The following is a 17,649-nucleotide window of genomic DNA, read 5'->3' on the forward strand; positions in this document are numbered from 1 at the left end:
CTTCTGCAAATTTCCTGTCAAAAGGGTTTTATACCTCTACATACCACTTCAAGTTCTTCTTCCCCACAAACATTTGAGGATAAAATCAGATATCAGTGACAGGTAACCCCCATGACCATAGATTTCAAGACTGTTTACAAATGTTCTGTGGAACTTTGGTTTTTAAAAATACCAACACACACATACACACACACACACACACACAATTGAAAAATAAGCAAGAGGCACAGAAAGATACTAAACTTCAAATGGTGATAAGAGAAAGATAAGCTAAAATCATAATGATAGACCCCCAAACAAACATCAGAATGGCTATAATGAAAATGACTAAGTGTAGGCAAGAATGTGAAACAATGGAAATCTGATTCATACCTTATAGAAGTGTGAATAGCCACACTGGAGAACTCACTGTACTTACTAAAGCTGAACATATTCACATCTTAGAAATCAGCAGTAGTAGATACACCCCTATAATCAGAAATGCAAACCCATGTTCATCAAAAGACATGCACATCAATGTTCACAGGAGCATTATTCATAATACTCAAAAACTGGAAACAATTCAAACATCTGCCATCAGCAATCATGGTATATTCATACAAAGTAATACTATCCAATAATGAAAATAAATAAACTACTGCTGCATACACAATATGATTGAATCCCGCAAAATCAAGGCAAAGAAGTCAGACATGGGAACACTCAGAAGCAGAGATGAGAATGGTTGTTACAAAGAAGGAAACAATAGACATTGGGCTGACTTGAAGGCAGAGGGTAGGAGTGGGGAGAAGAGCAGAAAAAATAACTACTGGGTACTAGGCTTAGAATCTGGACGACAAAATAATCTGTACAACATAGTCCCATGACTTGTGTTTACGTATACAACAAACCTGCACGTGTACCCTCAAACCTAAAACAAAAGTTAAAAAAAAAAAAGAATGGTAGTTACCAGAGGAGAAGGAGGGATCAAGGAGATGTTGGTCAAAAGTTACAAAATTTCAGTTAGACAGGAGAAATGAATACATGTAGACCTGTTGCACATCATGAGTATAGTTGATAATAGTGCATTCCATACTTAAAAATCACTAACAGAGTAGATTTTAAATGTTGTCACCACAATAAATGATGAGTATAGATGGTAATGCATATGTTAACTCGCTCGATTTAGTCATTTCACAACATATACATATATCAAAACATCATGTTGTACAACAATAAAAACAATAAATATACACAATTATTTTTCAATTAAAAATACAAAATTGTTAAAAAGAAGTCCAACATAAAACACAAAATACAACATAAAAGAATAAAAAAGTGTAAGTCATAGGGTCAGTAGCATAGATTCTTTATGAATTTTAATTTCAACACAAAGAGGAAGTTTTTATACTTCTTGTAGCTCTGTTGCCAGGGTTGCTCTATAGTAGTAAGCCTTTATATCAAAAGTTGTGAGTTTTCAGCTCACATGTGAAAATGAGGCATGCTCTTCATTTTGAAGGCATCAAGGTTCCTTTACCCAGTTTCGGTCTCATTCTGTCTTCAGCTGCTTTCTGACTGTCTTTGTATAATGTATAGTTTCTTGGTGCATATCTCTCTGTATATCTTATGTCTCTCTCTGTGTCCCAGGTTAGGAATTAGGCCTTATTCAAGCAAGAAGGTGCCTGCAATAGTAAGGTTGAACCCATGCCGACTGGCTCCTCTACAGCCTGGGTCCAAAGATTAGCCCTCTTCATTTCCCGGAGTGCTGTCAGAAATGCAGAATCCCAGACCCACCCCAGACCCAGTGAATCGGAATCTGCAAACATAAATGTTTATAGGCACTGACCTGGGGCATATGGTCCATGACCTGACAAACTCAGAGGTCTAGGGCTAGAGGTCACAGCCTTGTGCGGGTCATGCAGTTCATCCTAAATGGCCCCTGTGTGAATGGCCTCACTCCCAGCCTGGGCCCATAGGAATGAGCCATGTCCTACACTTGTAACTTTATTTTCCAAACTCAAGTCACATTCTTCCGGAACTTGGGGGTGATCAGAAAGGAGGCAGAGGACAAGGGAGGTGGTTAGAATTGAAGATGGAAAGGCATGTCTGATCTCATTTCTCTGCAACTCTCAGGAAAAGAGGGTAACATTTGAGAGCTAAAGTAAGGAGAAAAGAAGAGCCTATTGAGGCTGCTGCATAGCACTGCAGGACCTTAGACAGAAGTCACTTCACCTTTTTCTAACTCAGTCTTTTCAAGTGTAAAATAGGGAGAGTGTGTTGTAGGATTAAAGGAATCAACATTTGTAACGTGCTTACAGCCATATATTATGTTAGCATACGATAATGTATAGGTAGTGTTAAATAAAAATGTATTATTTGTATGTCATGGAATTGGTTTCTCTGTTAAAGAAACAAAAAGCAATAGGCCAGATAGTGGAGAGGAATCGCAGAAGAAAAGCAGCTGTCCAGATCTACATGTTTATTGATTCTCTACTGTATGGCAGACATGAATAGTGTGTATCCTCTGGGATACAAAAATGTAGATCCTTGCCTTTGAAGGAGTTCACAGTCTAGTGTGGTTTGAGAGCAAAGGCTGTCCCTCAAGAAGATGTGTGAGTTCAGGATTCTTGTTCCATTTTTTAAAATCAACTATTCGATAGACCAGTAAGTATGTGGTTGGCAATGTCAAAAAAGGACCTGAAGTCTCATTTCTCAGTAGGGATATTGGGAGAAATGTCTACTTTATTAACTTTGAGCTCCTTATGTAAATACCAACTTCTGATATTCAAGGTAGACAGTTTAAAAAGAAAAAAAGGGGCCAGGTATGGTGGCTCACGCCTGTAATCCCAGCACTTTAGGAGGCCGAGGTCAGGAGTTCAAGATCAGCCTGGCCAAAGTGGTGAAATCCCACTTCTACTAAAAATACAAAAATTAGCTAGGCGTGGTTGCACATGTCTGTAGTTCCAGTTACTCAGGAGGCTGAGGCAGGAGAATTGCCTAACTTGGGAGGCAGAGGTTGCAGTGAGCCGAGATCATACCACTGCACTCCAGCCCAGGTGACAGAACAAGACTTCACCTCAAAAAAATAAAAGCCAGAGGCAGTGACTGATGTCTGTAATCTCAGCACTCTGGGAGGTCAAGGCGGGTGGATTAACAGAGGTCAGGAGTTCGTGACCTGCCTGGCCAACATGGTGAAACCACGTCTCTACTAAAAACACAAAAAATTAGCTGGGCAGTAGTGTTGGGCACCTGTAATCTCAGCTACGCAGGAGGCTGAGGCAGGAGAATTGCTTGAACCCAGGAGGTGGAGTGAGCCTGGGATCACGCCATTCTACTCCAGCCTAGGGAACAAGAGTGAAACTCCATCTCAAATAAATAAAAAAAAAATAATATTGTTACAGTGCATAAGGATTTAATCATAAAATGACTTGCTTCAGGAACACCCAGCTTTATATTCCCAGCTACTTCTCAGCAGCAGGACTGCTTCCTTATTGCTATTTAATGATAGGGTAGATTAAATTTTTCAAGAATAATATTAACTTCTCAACTACTAGTTACTGCTGGCTTTCAGCTTAGACTGTGCAAATCAACATATTTCTAGGTAGTCTACAAACAAAAAAAACAGCTCACTGATACACGCCCTACCTGACCAAGCTTAGTTACCAGCCAGCAGTTATGGAAGGTGACTAGACTGCAGTACACATATTCACCTGCCAGAGGAATCAGATAATTCTCACTTCCAAATGACATCTCCGGCTCTACCTTCCGGAAGGACAGTGAGTCCCAAAGAAGCCTAGTATATCAGGCTTCAACCCAAATATCTTATCTCTGACTACCTGATGTTGGTGCCACATCAGTTCAAATGCTCTGCCCTGGCATTGTAACAAAGTAAACAATCTCATTTTCTTCAAAGTCATCAGGTTAAAGACCCAAACCTGACAATCCATGAAAACGTCAAACAAGAAGGTGGAACAGGGTCTCAAAGGGTACAATTACTACCCTTAGGAAAGCAATAAACATCAGGCTGTGAAGACTGGACACAACTTTGATGTATTGCACTTGTGGCCGTGTTAGTTGAATTCTTAAAAACTATTTGTATATATTGTTTCCCAGAAGAAAGTTAAGAGGCTCCATCAACTTAATTGAAATGTAAACACAATCTCCTGTTTCCTTCCACTTCAAATGATGATAAAAGAAACAGAAACAGAACACATTTAACAAGCCACCAACTTACCTTGGGTAACCTATGAGGATGGAATTCCTCAAGCCAGCACTGTAGAATAATAGCATATACTTTACAGAGGTGCTTCATCTTACAGCTCATAATGTCCTCATGCCAATCCCATAAGAAGGCAAGTCAGCAGGGATTAGTGCCAGTCCCCCTCCGCCCCCCGAAAAAACAGAGGAAGCAGAGACTGGTGAGGGCAAGGGGCACAGGCTCCAGGTGGGAGAATCACAGTCATGTATTTTGTTCCTTACTCCTCACCATAGAATTCTTGACCTTTGTGGGCAGGAGAAGGTCGATAACATTTAGCATTCCAGGCACATGATGCTAGGCACATTTCCATCTGCTCAGTCTTACTCTGATTGTAGAGATAAGAAACTGTGGTGCAGATGTTAATTAATTTGCTCAAGGTTCCCCACACGTCAATGGTGGAGCTACAGTTCACACTCAGCCCTGTCCTATTCTGAAGTCATCTTCTCTACACTATAACAGCTTCTACTCAAAGTATGATCCACACTATAGCAGCATCTGCATCAGTGACAGCTTGTTAGAACTGTAGAAGCTCAGGTCCCATCCCAGACCTACTGAATCAGAATCAGTATTCTAACAAAATCTCAAGAGCCACTGCAGCATCACACTGTTAAAGAGAGAAGAATGTCTCTACTCAACAGTCTCTCCCCATTTCTCCCTCTTCCAAGCCCTGGCAACCACTAATCTACTTCTGTCACTATGGATTTTCCTATTCTGTATCATAATGGAATCATGCACTGCATGGTCATCTATATCTGGTTTCTTTCACACAGCATGTTTTCAAGGTACCTTTGTTGTAATATGAATCAGTACTTTGTTCCTTTTTATGTTTGAATAGTTTCCCTTGCATTGATGTACCAACTGCCTCAGCTCCAGTGGTGTTAAACCTCATTTAGTATCATGCCTCTTGGACCCAAATACTTTGATGTTCATATAATGCTGAGCATCACATGAAACCTCTTTGAATACAGAGATTTTTTAAAAGAGGGAGGAGGCAGTCTTGACAGAGTTCTACAAACAAATTATATGACACTAAAATGTCTATCACAGTCAAATCTTAAGGGGGAAGCTAAACTGAAACTGCAGAGTCAGCATGCCCTCTGGTGGATCACAACAAGGAAGCCTGAATATGGAATTTGTCTCTGGAGGAAAATCCAGAAACAAACTCAGATATGAAGATCACAAGACACTCGCCATGAAAACAATCCCACTAACCCAGGAGCAACTTGGGAGAAACCCCTGTTAATTCAGGCAGTAAACTTTTGAATGAGAGATTAACAAGAGAATTCTAGAAAGCCAAAGACAAACAGGAAGAAATAAATAATTCAGATATTTTTTTCCTAATAGCAGAACATTTAACCTGAAACTGACACCCTATTCCTGGAGTTCTCTCACAGTTTTTTTGTTTTTGTTTTTTAACTCTTCTTTGGCTCCAACCAACTTCTTCCTATTTTAAAAAATTTAATAATTCATACACAATAAAATTCAGTCAGTAGTTTTTAGCATATTCACAAAATTGTGCCATCATCACCCTATCTACTTCCTGAACATTTTCTTCATCCCAAAAAGAAACCCCAGACCCATCAGCAGTCTCTCCCCATTTCTAACTCTTCCAAGCCCTGGCAACCACTAATCTACTTCTGTCACTATGGATTTTCCTATTCTGTATCATAATGGAATCATACAATATATGGTCATCTGTATCTGGTTTCTTTGACACAGCATGTTTTCAAGGTACATCGATGTTGTAGCATGAATCAACACTTGGTTCCTTTTTATTTTTGAAGAGTTTTCCTTGCATGGATGTACCGAATTTTGTTTGTCCATTCATCAATTGATGGATATTTGGGTTGTTTCCACTTTGGGGCTAAGAACAAGGCTAATGACCAATGATGATGAGTTTTTTTCATATGTTTGTTGGCCGCATAAATGTCTTCTTTTGAGAAGTGTCTGTTAATATCCTTCACCCATGTTTTGATGGGGTTGCTTGTTTTTTTTCTTGTAAATTTGTTTAAGTTCTTTGTAGATTTTGGATATTTGCCCTTTGTCAAATGGAAAGATTGTAAATTTTTTCTCTCATTCTATAGGTTGCCTGTTCACTCTGATGATAGTTTCTTTTGCTTTGTAGAAGCTCTTTAGTTTAATTAGGTCTCATTTGTCAATTTTGGTTCTTGCTATAATTAGTTTTGGTGTTTTAATCATGAAGTATTTGCTCATGCCTATGTCCTGGATGGCATTGCCTAGGTTTTCTTCTAGGGTTTTTATGATTTTAGGTCTTACGTTTAAGTCTTTAATTCATCTTGAGTTGATTTTTGTACAAGGTGTAAGTAAGGAAGGAGTCCAGTTTCAGTAACCATCTCACCTCAGTTAGAATGGCAATCATTAAGAAGTCAGGAAACAATAGATGCTGAAGAGGATGTGGAGAAATACGAATGCTTTTACATTGTTGGTGGGAGTGCAAATTAGTTCAACCATTGTGGAAGACAATGTGGCAATTTCTCAAGAATCTAGAACCAGCAATCCCACTACTGGGTATATTCTCAAAGGATTATAAATCATTCTACTATAAAGACCCATACACATGTATGTGTATTGTAGCACTGTTCACAATAGCAAAGACTTGGAATCAACCCAAATGCCCATCAATGATAGACTGGATTTAAAAAAATGTGGCACATATATACCGTGGAATTCTACGCAGCCATATGAAAGGATGAGTTCATGTCCTTTGCAGGGACATGGATGAAGCTGGAAACCATCATTCTCAGCAAACTAACACGAGAATAGAAAACCAAATACCGTATGTTCTCACTCATAAGTGGGAGCTGAACAACGAGAACACATGGATACAGGAAGGAGAACATCACATAGGAGGACCTGTCAGTGGGTGGGAGCCTAGGGGAGGGACAGCATTAGGAGAAATACCTAATGTAGATGATGAGTTGATGGATGAAGCAAACCACCATGGCACGTGTATACCTATGTAACAAGTGGGCACGCTCTGCACATGTATCTCAGAACTTAAATAATTAAAAAAAAAAAAAAAAAAGGGGGGAATAAGGCTGCTGGCCAGACACAGTGGCTCACGCCTATAATCCCAGAGGTCAAGGCGGGCGGGTTGCTTGAGCCCAGGAGTTTGAGATCAGCCTGGGTAACATGGTAAAACTCTGTCTCTACAAAAAATACAAAAATTAACTGGACATGGTGGCACATGCCTGTAGTCCCCGATACTCGGGAAGCCAAGGCGGGAGGGTCCCTTGAGCCTGGGAGGTTGAGGCTACAGTGAGGGGAAATTGTGCCACTGCACTCCAGCCTGGGAGACAGAGTGAGACTCTGTTTCAAAAAAAAAGAAAGAAAAAAAAAAAAGGAATAAGGCTTCTATGAATATTCACGTTTACATGAACATGTTTTCAGTTCTCTTGTGCATCTATCTTGGAGGGGAATTGGTCATTAGATAACCAATGTTCAACATTTTGAGGAATTGCCAAACTGTTTTCCCAAGTGGCTGCACCATTTTACATTCCCACCAGCAATCTAAAGTAGGAGGGTCCCATATTTCTCCTCATTCTCCACTTGGCCATCCTAGTAGGTATGAAGTGGCATCTCGCTGTGGTTTTGATTTGCATTCCCCTAATGACTAATGGCACCGGAACACTTCATGCTCCCCTTCAGTTCCATGCACCGCTGCCAGCTTTCATCCTGAGTGTTGTGCCTTCATTCCTGCTGACCTACAACTAGCTGCCCAGTCATCTCTAGAACTCATCTGCTACTTCAATAAACTTATAGAATCAATGAACTTTTTGTTTTGTTTTTGAGACACGGTCTTACTCTATTGCCCAGGCTGGAGTGCAGTAGCAGGATCAGGGCTCACTGCAGTCTTGACCTGTGAGGATTACAGGCGGGAGCCACCAAACTTGGCCTTAATAGGTTCTTTGACCACCACTGCAGAGTCAGTAAATCTCACACTGTACTGGGCACAATCCATTTTCTTGTATGCTCTGAAAATTATTTATATGCAGACACAAATGCAAGTCCTCACTCCTGCTTCATTATCCCACCAACCTAAAATGTTCCTTATCTCTAGAAGAGTGCTACCCACCATTTATATTCTCACAGTCCAGACCCTTCATGGAGAATTTCTTAGCCACCACAGCCTAAAATGTTCCCCTCTACCCTGAAAAAAAGTAAGTAATCACTTACAGAGTTCATTAATTAATAGCCATACTTAATGAATGCCCCTATATTTTTGGGATATACTAGGTGAAACCATCCCACCCACAATATTAAACCACATATTAAAATTGTGGTTTGTGCTTATTCAGTAATGGAGTCCTAAAAGATACACATGTAACCTCAGAAACATTCTGTATTCTGGGAAACACTGACTTGAATAAATGTAACCAAGTTTTTGTTATTGATGTTGTTAACTATAGCACTTCTCATAGTCTTTGATATAATGATGCCCATATTGAGAATCTCTACAAGAGGAAAAAATAACAGGCAGTGCTCCCCAAATGGATTTGCCCTTTATAAGAGCACACCTATTAACAGCCGCCCCAACAGCATTTTACCAATGTACTCTTAAGAACTGCTGAGCCAACTGCTCAGCAATTCTATCAGCTGGACAGCACTAAATAGAAACCATATTTTCTACCAGAATAAGAAACTAAATTTGGTTTGTTTTAGGATGCCATCAATTGATGGGCACTGTACTAACATAACAGGTTACAGAAGAAGAAACAAAAACTGTACATTAAATGTGTCCATAATTTTTTTGAGATGGAGATTTGCTTTTGTTGCCCAGGATGGAGTGCAATGGCACTATCTTGGCTCATTGCAATCGCTGTCTCCCAGATTGAAGCAATTCTTCTGCCTCAGTCTCCTGAGTAGCTAGGATTATAGGTGCCTGCCATCATGCCCAGCTAATTTGTTTTTGTATTTTTAGTAGAGATGGGGTTTTACCATGTTGGTCAGGCTGGTCTCAAACTCCCGGCCTCAGGTGATCCACCAGCCTCAGCCTCCCAAAGTACTGGGATTACATGTGTGAGCCACTGTGCCCAACTTAAATGTGTTTATAATTTTTAAAATCCATCTGGACTTCTGAAATCAGAAAAAAAAAAAAATGAGCTAGTACAGTATAACTAGTGTTTTAGTATAAAAGCACCCTCTAGGAAAATTGAAAACAATGTTCTAGGAATGGGCCCTGACTCTCTGTGACTCAGAAATAACAGTCCTAATGACCAAAGAGAAATAAAGTGTTATAATGACCATCTTTCAACAGACTTATTAAAGGGAGAAAGAAATCATGTACAGAGAAAAGTGAACAACAGTGAAAAGAGGCTATCCTCACACTGGAAAAAATCCCAGCAGTAAAAAGCAGGGGTAACACCCAAAATATAAACATCAGGTTATGGGAAGGAATTTTAAAATAGAAATGTTCCCTACTTATACTAAGTGGGAGAAACCATTTAAATTAGCTAACGAATCTTAAGAATGACTGTTCCTTCACCAAGTGCTGATTGCTGTCAGGAAGACAGAATTGGGCCTTGCAGTTTTATCTACTAAAACACTAAGTGTACACTTAAGTTTTTGAATAGGTTTCTGATTTACTGATAGGTTTCTCTAGTGCTAATCATTTTAAAACTAAAACAAAGCACAAATGGACAGCTGAGATAAAGCATGACAGTGAGCTGGGATGCCATTTGGCATAGCAACACAAGAACTAGTTAAAGTGCTGACTGACCTCCTCTCACACCTAGTTCATTTGGGCGCTACATTACGTAAACTTTATTTCTTCCTTAGGATGTTATCGCAGGAACTCTCCTGACTCGAGCAGGCTCCCACAGCCTCTCTGATGCAAAGCAGTCAAAATTCAAGGCCACAGTCTAGGTCATAGGAAGTCATGGTGAGCTCTCAGTGTAGGACTATGGCCTGGGGGAAAAGGAAAAGAGCTTAAGATTGGGTTAAGTCCCCGAAGTGCTTGATTATAAGCTAAGTTATACAGGATACCACACTATAACTGTTCAGCTACCCTTGAAAGCCAGTCAGCCTTCTACCATCTTAGAGACCATGAAAGGGTCTCAGCCACTGTCAATGCCACCACCATTCTCCAGAAAGAATGAAAGGCCTTTGCCAGGACTAACCACTATGGGACATTTGCCGTGGGGTGTACCTCATGCTCCCTCCAAGGCCTGGGTAAGCTGTCCATTCAGAGAAGACACTACTGCAAATTCTTCTTAAACTTTTTTCCTAGGTGATCTGTTCTATCCTCCAACCTTAAGGTTCAAGCTGTCAGAACTGGACATAACCTCCTTTTCACAAATGTCTGAGGTTTCTCCAAAAAAGGAAATAGGGTGGTTTTTGGATTTTAGAAATTATAAAGGTCATCAATCTGGCACTGCCCAAGGGTGATCTAAAATCTGAGACTACGTATTTTACAGTATGAAAAGAAGGAGGAATCCTACCTTTTTGTAAAATGCATCCATTTGAAGAGCAATCAGAATTATTAAGTCTAGATAATGGTAAGTGGCACAGGCATTGGAATATAAAATGCCTAAGGAGATTTCCCAACACAACCCCAAAGAAACCCTGTCTCTGTATATGAGCTAGCAAAATAATGGCATTTCAGAACAAACTTCATCTTTCTACTGTCTCCCTCCCTGTAAGTTAGTGATTCTATAGGCATGGTCTGTAGCAGCATTAACATCATCTGGAACTAGTTAGAAATGCAGATTCTTGGGCCTCCACCCTAGACCTAAAGAATCCGAGACTCTGGCAGCGTAGCCCAACAGTCTGTGGTTTAACAAGCCCTTCAGATGATTCTGATGCTCAAGTGTGAGAACCACTGCCCTAGGATTGGGGAAGATGGTGCACCTAAGCTGGCTCAGGAGCCTCTGTGAACCCTTTTTAACTGAGTGAGAATCTCACCTGTTCTTGCCTTCAATTGATATTGGCTTTTAATCTTCATAAACTGATGCCACAGACTTAGGAGTTGAGTCCTTAGTTCAAGGTCACTATTAGAGGTCAACTCAGAGCTCCATCCCAGGATCTGCTGACTTCTTTATCAGCCTTGAGTTTCAAACGAAGCCCTTGCTGACCATGCCAATTCTGGGGCCTAGGGCCATGAGTGCTGATAAGGCCACCCCAGTCATCTCCTAATCGACATCATGTTACCTTGCTCAGATAAATATGAGGACTGGAGCTCCAATTCTTAAAATCAAAAGAGATGGATTTGAGGATAGAGAAAGAAAAAGGCTAAACAGCTGCTTCCAAAGGACCAAGCAACTAAACCACTTGGTGAGGACTGGATCGGAGAGACGTATTAGATGTCTTATTATAATTAAGAATTAGCTTATTAAAAAAAAAAAAAAAAAAACGCGTAAAGAGTAAAGAGGCAATATCTAGGACCTGAATGGTGCTTTAAAGTTTTCTTAGCACTTTTGATTTCCTCTATCTCATCTGAGTTCATAACAACCCTGCAATGGAGGGAGGTAAGGCCATGATTAGCTCTATTTGACAGAAGAGAACACTGAAGTTCAGAGTGGCTAATCATTTGTCCATTGGCACTGTCATCAGCTGTAAAGCTGAAACTTGACCTCAAGTCTGTCTGACTCTAGAATTGTGTAGTGTATCCACACCATGTGATTCCCACAGCCAGAAATCTTTCCCAAAGCAGACTACCCCAAGGAAAAAGCAAAGAGAAAAACAGGCAGCCGAAATGGTGAGCCCCTAAATCCTGGCACTTGAGCAGTGTGAGGGTGTCCCTTTAAGAACTTAACACACAAACCCAACAGCCAAGGTGTTCAGCCAAAAAAGAAAAAAAGAGAGGCATATTTCTAGCCTGCATAATCATTTCTGGACAGATTCCCACTAGCAGCCTCCGAGGCAAACAGCGGCTCACTGCCTCGGCTGAAGCTCCTCCACCCCCAGGGTTATGACAGCGCAGCTCTGACTAGTGTGCAGGCAAAACCCCAAAACTCAAAACAAGAAGTGAAAAAAGTGGAGCCAGGAAAAAATCGTCGGCATCCTCCACACCCTTGCAATCCGCACGATGCCAGTTCCAGGGTCCTGGAGTCGCCCAGAAGGCAATCTTAGGAGAGGGTGGAATGAGGTGGAAGTTCCTGTGGCCCAGCCGACCCTATTCTCTCCCACCCAGTCCCTAGGGAAGCGTAATAGGAATGGGAGAGGGTTCATTATGAAATTCTGGGGCCAGAACCAAAGGCAGATACACCCCGGGGACTTTCTCCTAAGGAGAAATATGTTTTTCCACATTTTCCACCTGCAGGTCCTGTACTCTGCGAAGATGAACAGGGTGGGGTGGTGAGGTGGCGGGGTGTTGTAAACCTGAGAAAAGGCTAGAGGGAAAGTCGAGCCACCCACCTACTCCAGCCACGTTGCACACCGGTGTTGGTGAGGCTCGATGCCTGCGTGCACCCCGAGCGCGAATTCAGAGCGTGGCGCCCTTGACTCCCAAGATCGTCTGAGATCGGAAAGGGGGCATCGCCCAGTGCCAGCGCCCTGGGGGCAGGGAGCCGAGCCCGCCAGAAAAGCTCGCCTCAGTTTTGGCAGTAATGATTTTCCTAGAAGATACCAGAGTTCGCGAAGATCGGAGTGATTCGCGGATTTCTGCGCTCAAACTAGGGGCGCAGCGACCCCGAGTTCCCCCACACTGGGGGCCTCGAGGCGGCATTCTCGGGGCCCATCCCATCTCGGGGCCAGCGCGGAAAGAAGGGCTGCATTCTCAACTTTCTCGGAGAAAATCGCTCCGTTCCATGGCTTGCCCAATACTGCCCGCACAACGGGTCCCAGGGTTGGAGAGAACCAGGAACGCGAGTCCCTCCCCGCGCGCACGAAGCAGCTGCGCCGGGGCGCGCGGCCCCCTCTCCCGCCACCCGCCAACTTGGAAGCATCTCTCCCGGCGCCAGCCTACTCCTCCGGCCTCACAGCGGGACCCCTACCCCGGCCACCCGCCTCGGACGGAGCGCCAGGCGCCCCAGCAGCCGCGGCGACCGCAACCGCAACCCCTCGGCTTGGCCTCCGCCCTGCCCGCCCGGCTCCTCCGGCCCCGTCCTACCGTGCAGCCTGACTGGTGCCTCAGCCGTGCCAGTGCACGGCACGCGTCCCAGCACGCGAGGCTCCTCCCCGAGGGCTGCCCCGCGCGGGGCTCCGGGCTCCGGACAAGGCTCAGCCGGCCCGGGTGCCGGCTCGCCGCCGCTCGCGGCTCCCGCGCCGGCTCCTGCTGCCGCGCGCGAAAAGGGAGGGGTTGGGGGAAACTCCCGGCAACTCCAACTCGGGGCGCCGGAGCTCCAGCTGCAGCCGCGCGCCCGCCCTCCCGCCGCCGAGTGCGAGCGCCTGCGGAGCGAACCTGCCCCCGCGACCGCCTCCGAGCATGCTCAGTGCCGCCGTGGGCGAGCCCCAGCGCCCTAGCCCGGGGCAAAGAGCAGCGGCAGGGGGCCTGGACCCCGCCCCAGGCTCCCGAGCGCGGAGGTCGGGAGGAAGGGAAGGGCCTCTGCAGAGACGGAGGCCCTGAGCCAAGGTCCTGGGAGAAACCCGTCGGGGTGCGAGAGCCAGTGCGACTTTCACTGCCTGTGGGAAGTTTGTGGGCTACAAAGGTGGGCTGCTTCTGTGAGCTTCTCTGTTAGACTGTATTCGAAAGGACAACTAGGAAACATTTTCTTTCCCTCCAGGAAAAAACGAATAGACCCAGCCCCAGGGATTTTTACCCTGTGCGCTGGTTCCTTTATTCTTAGGGTAGCAAACTCCTAGAGCTAATGGGGCCTGACAGACACTGTAACTGGGAGGAGGCGAACTGGAGAGAGCTCCCAAGGCAGGGCCGCTGTTCTGCTCTCAGTGTCCATTGCTATCAGGCAGGAATTAGACCTAGTTTTGCTAGATTTTCTGATTTTTCCAGAAATGACGGAGTATATTCATGTACGATAGCCTGATTTTTAAAATCTTGATGACAAATTCATTTTTCTCAAAACACTCTGGACTAAATAAAACATATTTGGGTCCCTTCCCTGCTGAACTCCCCGCAGACGGTGATTTGAGAATTGTGATTCTGCATTCTCTTAGCGAAGCGGTGCCGAGTGCTCACTGTGGTTGGGGAACGTGCTGGAAAGGATCCAAGATGATGCAGAATGTCTTCAAAGTACTAGTTACTAAGGGAAATGGGTTTTCCTGACAGAACAGCGCTACACTTAAATGCTGGAGCCTCGTTCAAGAAGAGAGCGGTTACTAATGTAGAAAGCGGTTGTAAGAACTAACTTCTGGGAAACATCATTAGTAAAAGCACCTGAGTGGGGGGAATCGCTGCAGGACCAGTAACACCTGCGTGCACCACAAGCGTTTTGTGCCCCTTGAAGGCATTTTTGAACCTGAAACAAAAGGAAAAATCAGTAATACTCACCCTGTCTTAATGTAAAATTTTGATATTTTTTCATCACGCATTTTTGACATTAATTTTGATATTTTGAAATACTGCATTAAAATATTAACCTTGATTACTGAATTCTTTGGTGAACATTTAAATGTTGTGACCCACCTCACCCTAGCCTGGCCCTGATGGTGGTACACAGACCTGCTTGGTTGGAGTGCAAGGGGTAAGCATCAGCGTAGTGAAATGGGAAAGAGGGTTTGAGCGGTGGGTGGGGGCTCATGCAGAAGTCCTGACTGCCAGCCTGTGGCGCCTGCACTTTATTTGTAGACTATGAGGAGATAGCAGAGATGCTGAGGAAAGAGAGAATCCAAACTGAACTCTGGGGAGATGGACTGGGGAGCAGACCCAGGAAGGTGGTTTGTAGGGGAATGGGAGAAATGGGGATACCTAGAATATGTTCACTGCTACAGTTTTATGAAAATCAGAAAAAAAATGCCTGATAAAGTAAGTTACTTGTGCTCTCCCTGTCTCTGTAGAGACATGTCGTGGGGCTAGCTTAGTGCCAGTGAGTAGGGCTCCATGGTCCTGGTCTAAACCTCAGCCATTGCCCCACCAGGCTTCCATGGGCAAGTGGCTCAACCTCTAAGCTGTACTTTCCTCATCCCTGGAATGGAAAACAATTCTCATGGTGTTTTTGTGAGAATCCAAAGAAATATTTGTCTAAGGGCTTTGTAATTGTTAAGTTCTTATCTACACATCATCTATGTAAAATATGAATTGAAATAAGGTCCTTTTAGCTTGACAAAAATGGTCCTAAGTAGCAAGCTTCTTTAATTTAGCCAGACTTTCTAATGTGTTGGGATGATATTTACAAAACTTTGGAATCAGCTTTTGGGTAACTCAATACTTTTTTTGAAGTAAGATATTATTGTATTAGCTTCTATTGCCAGTCACCTCCTCCCTCCACCACCCTCCTTTTTTTTTAAATCTTCACTTCATCTTTTTATTCTCAATTTTGCAGATCTAGCCGAGATGACTCTCCCCCTCTGTACAAAGTGTCCTGTAACTCATGTACTGGTTTTCATGGTAATGTCTGCCTCAATCAAACACCTGGGACCCACCTTAGTGTGGGAGGTGATTCTCCTTGCAGGTTACCTCATCTGTTGCTGCATTCATGGAGAACAAATCACTGCTTCTCTATGGGAAGCATTTTAAGCATGCAGAACTCTCGAAGAAAATAGAAAAAAAAAAAAAAAAACGCTTGGATGTTTACACAAGAAGCCTTCCAGAAGTCATGGAAAGGAGGAAGTACCTAGCCCAGGATCTATCACATAACAAGTAGTTACAAATATTTGCAGAATCAATAGCAATTTCTATCAAAATCTTCTGCATCTCTGTTTCACCTACCACAGTGCCTAGGAATTATTATTATTTTTTTAATCACAGTAATGGTAAGGTCATAAAGAACAAGGAGAACAGGAACTAAACATTTATACGGGGAGGGGTTCTGTACCTTAACAAGAAAAATGCTTTGCTTACATTTTAAATTGTATTTTTAATTTTTATTAGCAAATAATACATGGTATTTTTAAAAAAATTCAGTGCAAAAAAGCTCAGTACAGGAGGAAGCAAGTTTTCCTCCCCAAGAAAGACTAATGCTGCCTGTTTCTTGCATAGAGTTATAGAACTACCATATGCATGGGAGAGCAAGCATAGTCACTTTGTTTTCCATAAAATCAAATCATGAAATGATAGAACTGAAAAAGACTTTATGATTTATCTAGATGTTAAGTTAGAGGGTTTTAAATTGCCATTCTGGGAAAGCAAAGGAAAACATAAAAGTGGTCTTCCCTGTGGCATAAGTAAACTCTTGGTTGTAAGGATGCCAGATCACATGGCAAAACCCTCCGTGTGAATGTTAAGTGATACAAGTAAAAAATGAGTTCACCTAAAGTTGCCTGAAACTCATAATGCCCACTGTCAACCTCAACCTAAAACACCCAGGGATATAGACATCTTAGGTTTCCTAGGGCTATGGAAGGAGGTGCTATGTAAATAAAAAGGAATAAATTGACATGGACACAGAGGGCTTGATCTGGAATTGAGCATTATTACATGACTGTTTTGAACAGCATTTCTTATGCATCCTCAATCACATTATGTCTTCAACACTAGTAAAGTCTATATTTAATTTTTTTTTTTTTGTGCTACATGGTGTAGCAAGTAGCTTTTCAAATTCTTCATTCTGATGATGTAATTTCAGATAGGAAATTTAGGAAGTCATCAGCTGATTAACCTTTGGGCTGAACCATATGCAACTGCCATTTTTATTGGTCATAGTTTCAAAAATATTGGAAATTTCAAATTTTTCCATCTCGAAAAAATCTCCTCAAAGTAGTTCTTGTTCTAGAGCTATAAGAGGAATTCGTTTAAGTTTTTTAGAATACCATTTTCCTGCAAGGGCTGTGTCACTAAGTTAGTTCCAAAAACCCTATTTAATGTTGGGGTTTGTAATGGTACCAGATGCGCATCTATCTGGTCCTAGGAGCTGGGCCTATTCTGTTCAACAGGGTCAAGAAAAAGAAACTTTTCTCCTTCTCTTGAGGAGTATAGCACCAGCCTGTCTGGGTCTTGAAATACATGAAAATAATAATTATTTTTCTTATTGCTCTTTTTGCATCTTACTTTTCCAGTATTCTCCTGAAATCCTTTTTTCAGACACCTGTTGTCCTCATTCTGTCTGGCCTTTTTGTATCTCAGTCAGCTTGTCTTTTGCTCCCAATTCTTAACAATCAGCGTTCATTTAGTATGCTGCAAGTTAGAACTAAGTAAAATAACTTGATTAAATTAATACACGCTCGTGTGCAAGACTATCAGCTGTTTCATAGACATATGCAATGTTAAGAGTATCTTATAGTCTCAAAGGAACATTTCCGTAAGAAAATTCAGGAATTTGAAAAATGACTAAAGAATCCTGGTAGTGAGGGGCAGAAATAATATATTGAGGAATAGGAACATATAGTTCAGTTCCCCATTT

The 17,649-nt window shown here is 42.6% G+C and overlaps 1 protein-coding gene across 4 annotated transcripts in view; it reads right to left on the reverse strand.

Annotated features, from left to right (window-relative positions):
- The window catches only part of STXBP6 (syntaxin binding protein 6), a 248,897-nt gene extending 235,411 nt beyond the window's left edge, over positions 1–13,486 (reverse strand). For 2 of the 4 annotated variants that reach the window (XM_039469268.2, XM_010334980.3), the window contains exon 1: positions 13,308–13,486. Coding sequence is in view for 2 of the 4 variants with exons in the window: in XM_074393274.1 (XP_074249375.1) it covers positions 8,334–8,364 (31 nt within the window). In the remaining 2 variants the exon portion in view is untranslated. The other 2 variants (XM_074393274.1, XM_074393275.1) reach the window with 2 other exon arrangements.
- Positions 13,487–17,649: the final 4,163 nt, after the last annotated feature.

Source organism: Saimiri boliviensis, chromosome 2, assembly GCF_048565385.1.
Source record: "Saimiri boliviensis isolate mSaiBol1 chromosome 2, mSaiBol1.pri, whole genome shotgun sequence".
Lineage (NCBI taxonomy): Eukaryota > Metazoa > Chordata > Mammalia > Primates > Cebidae > Saimiri > Saimiri boliviensis.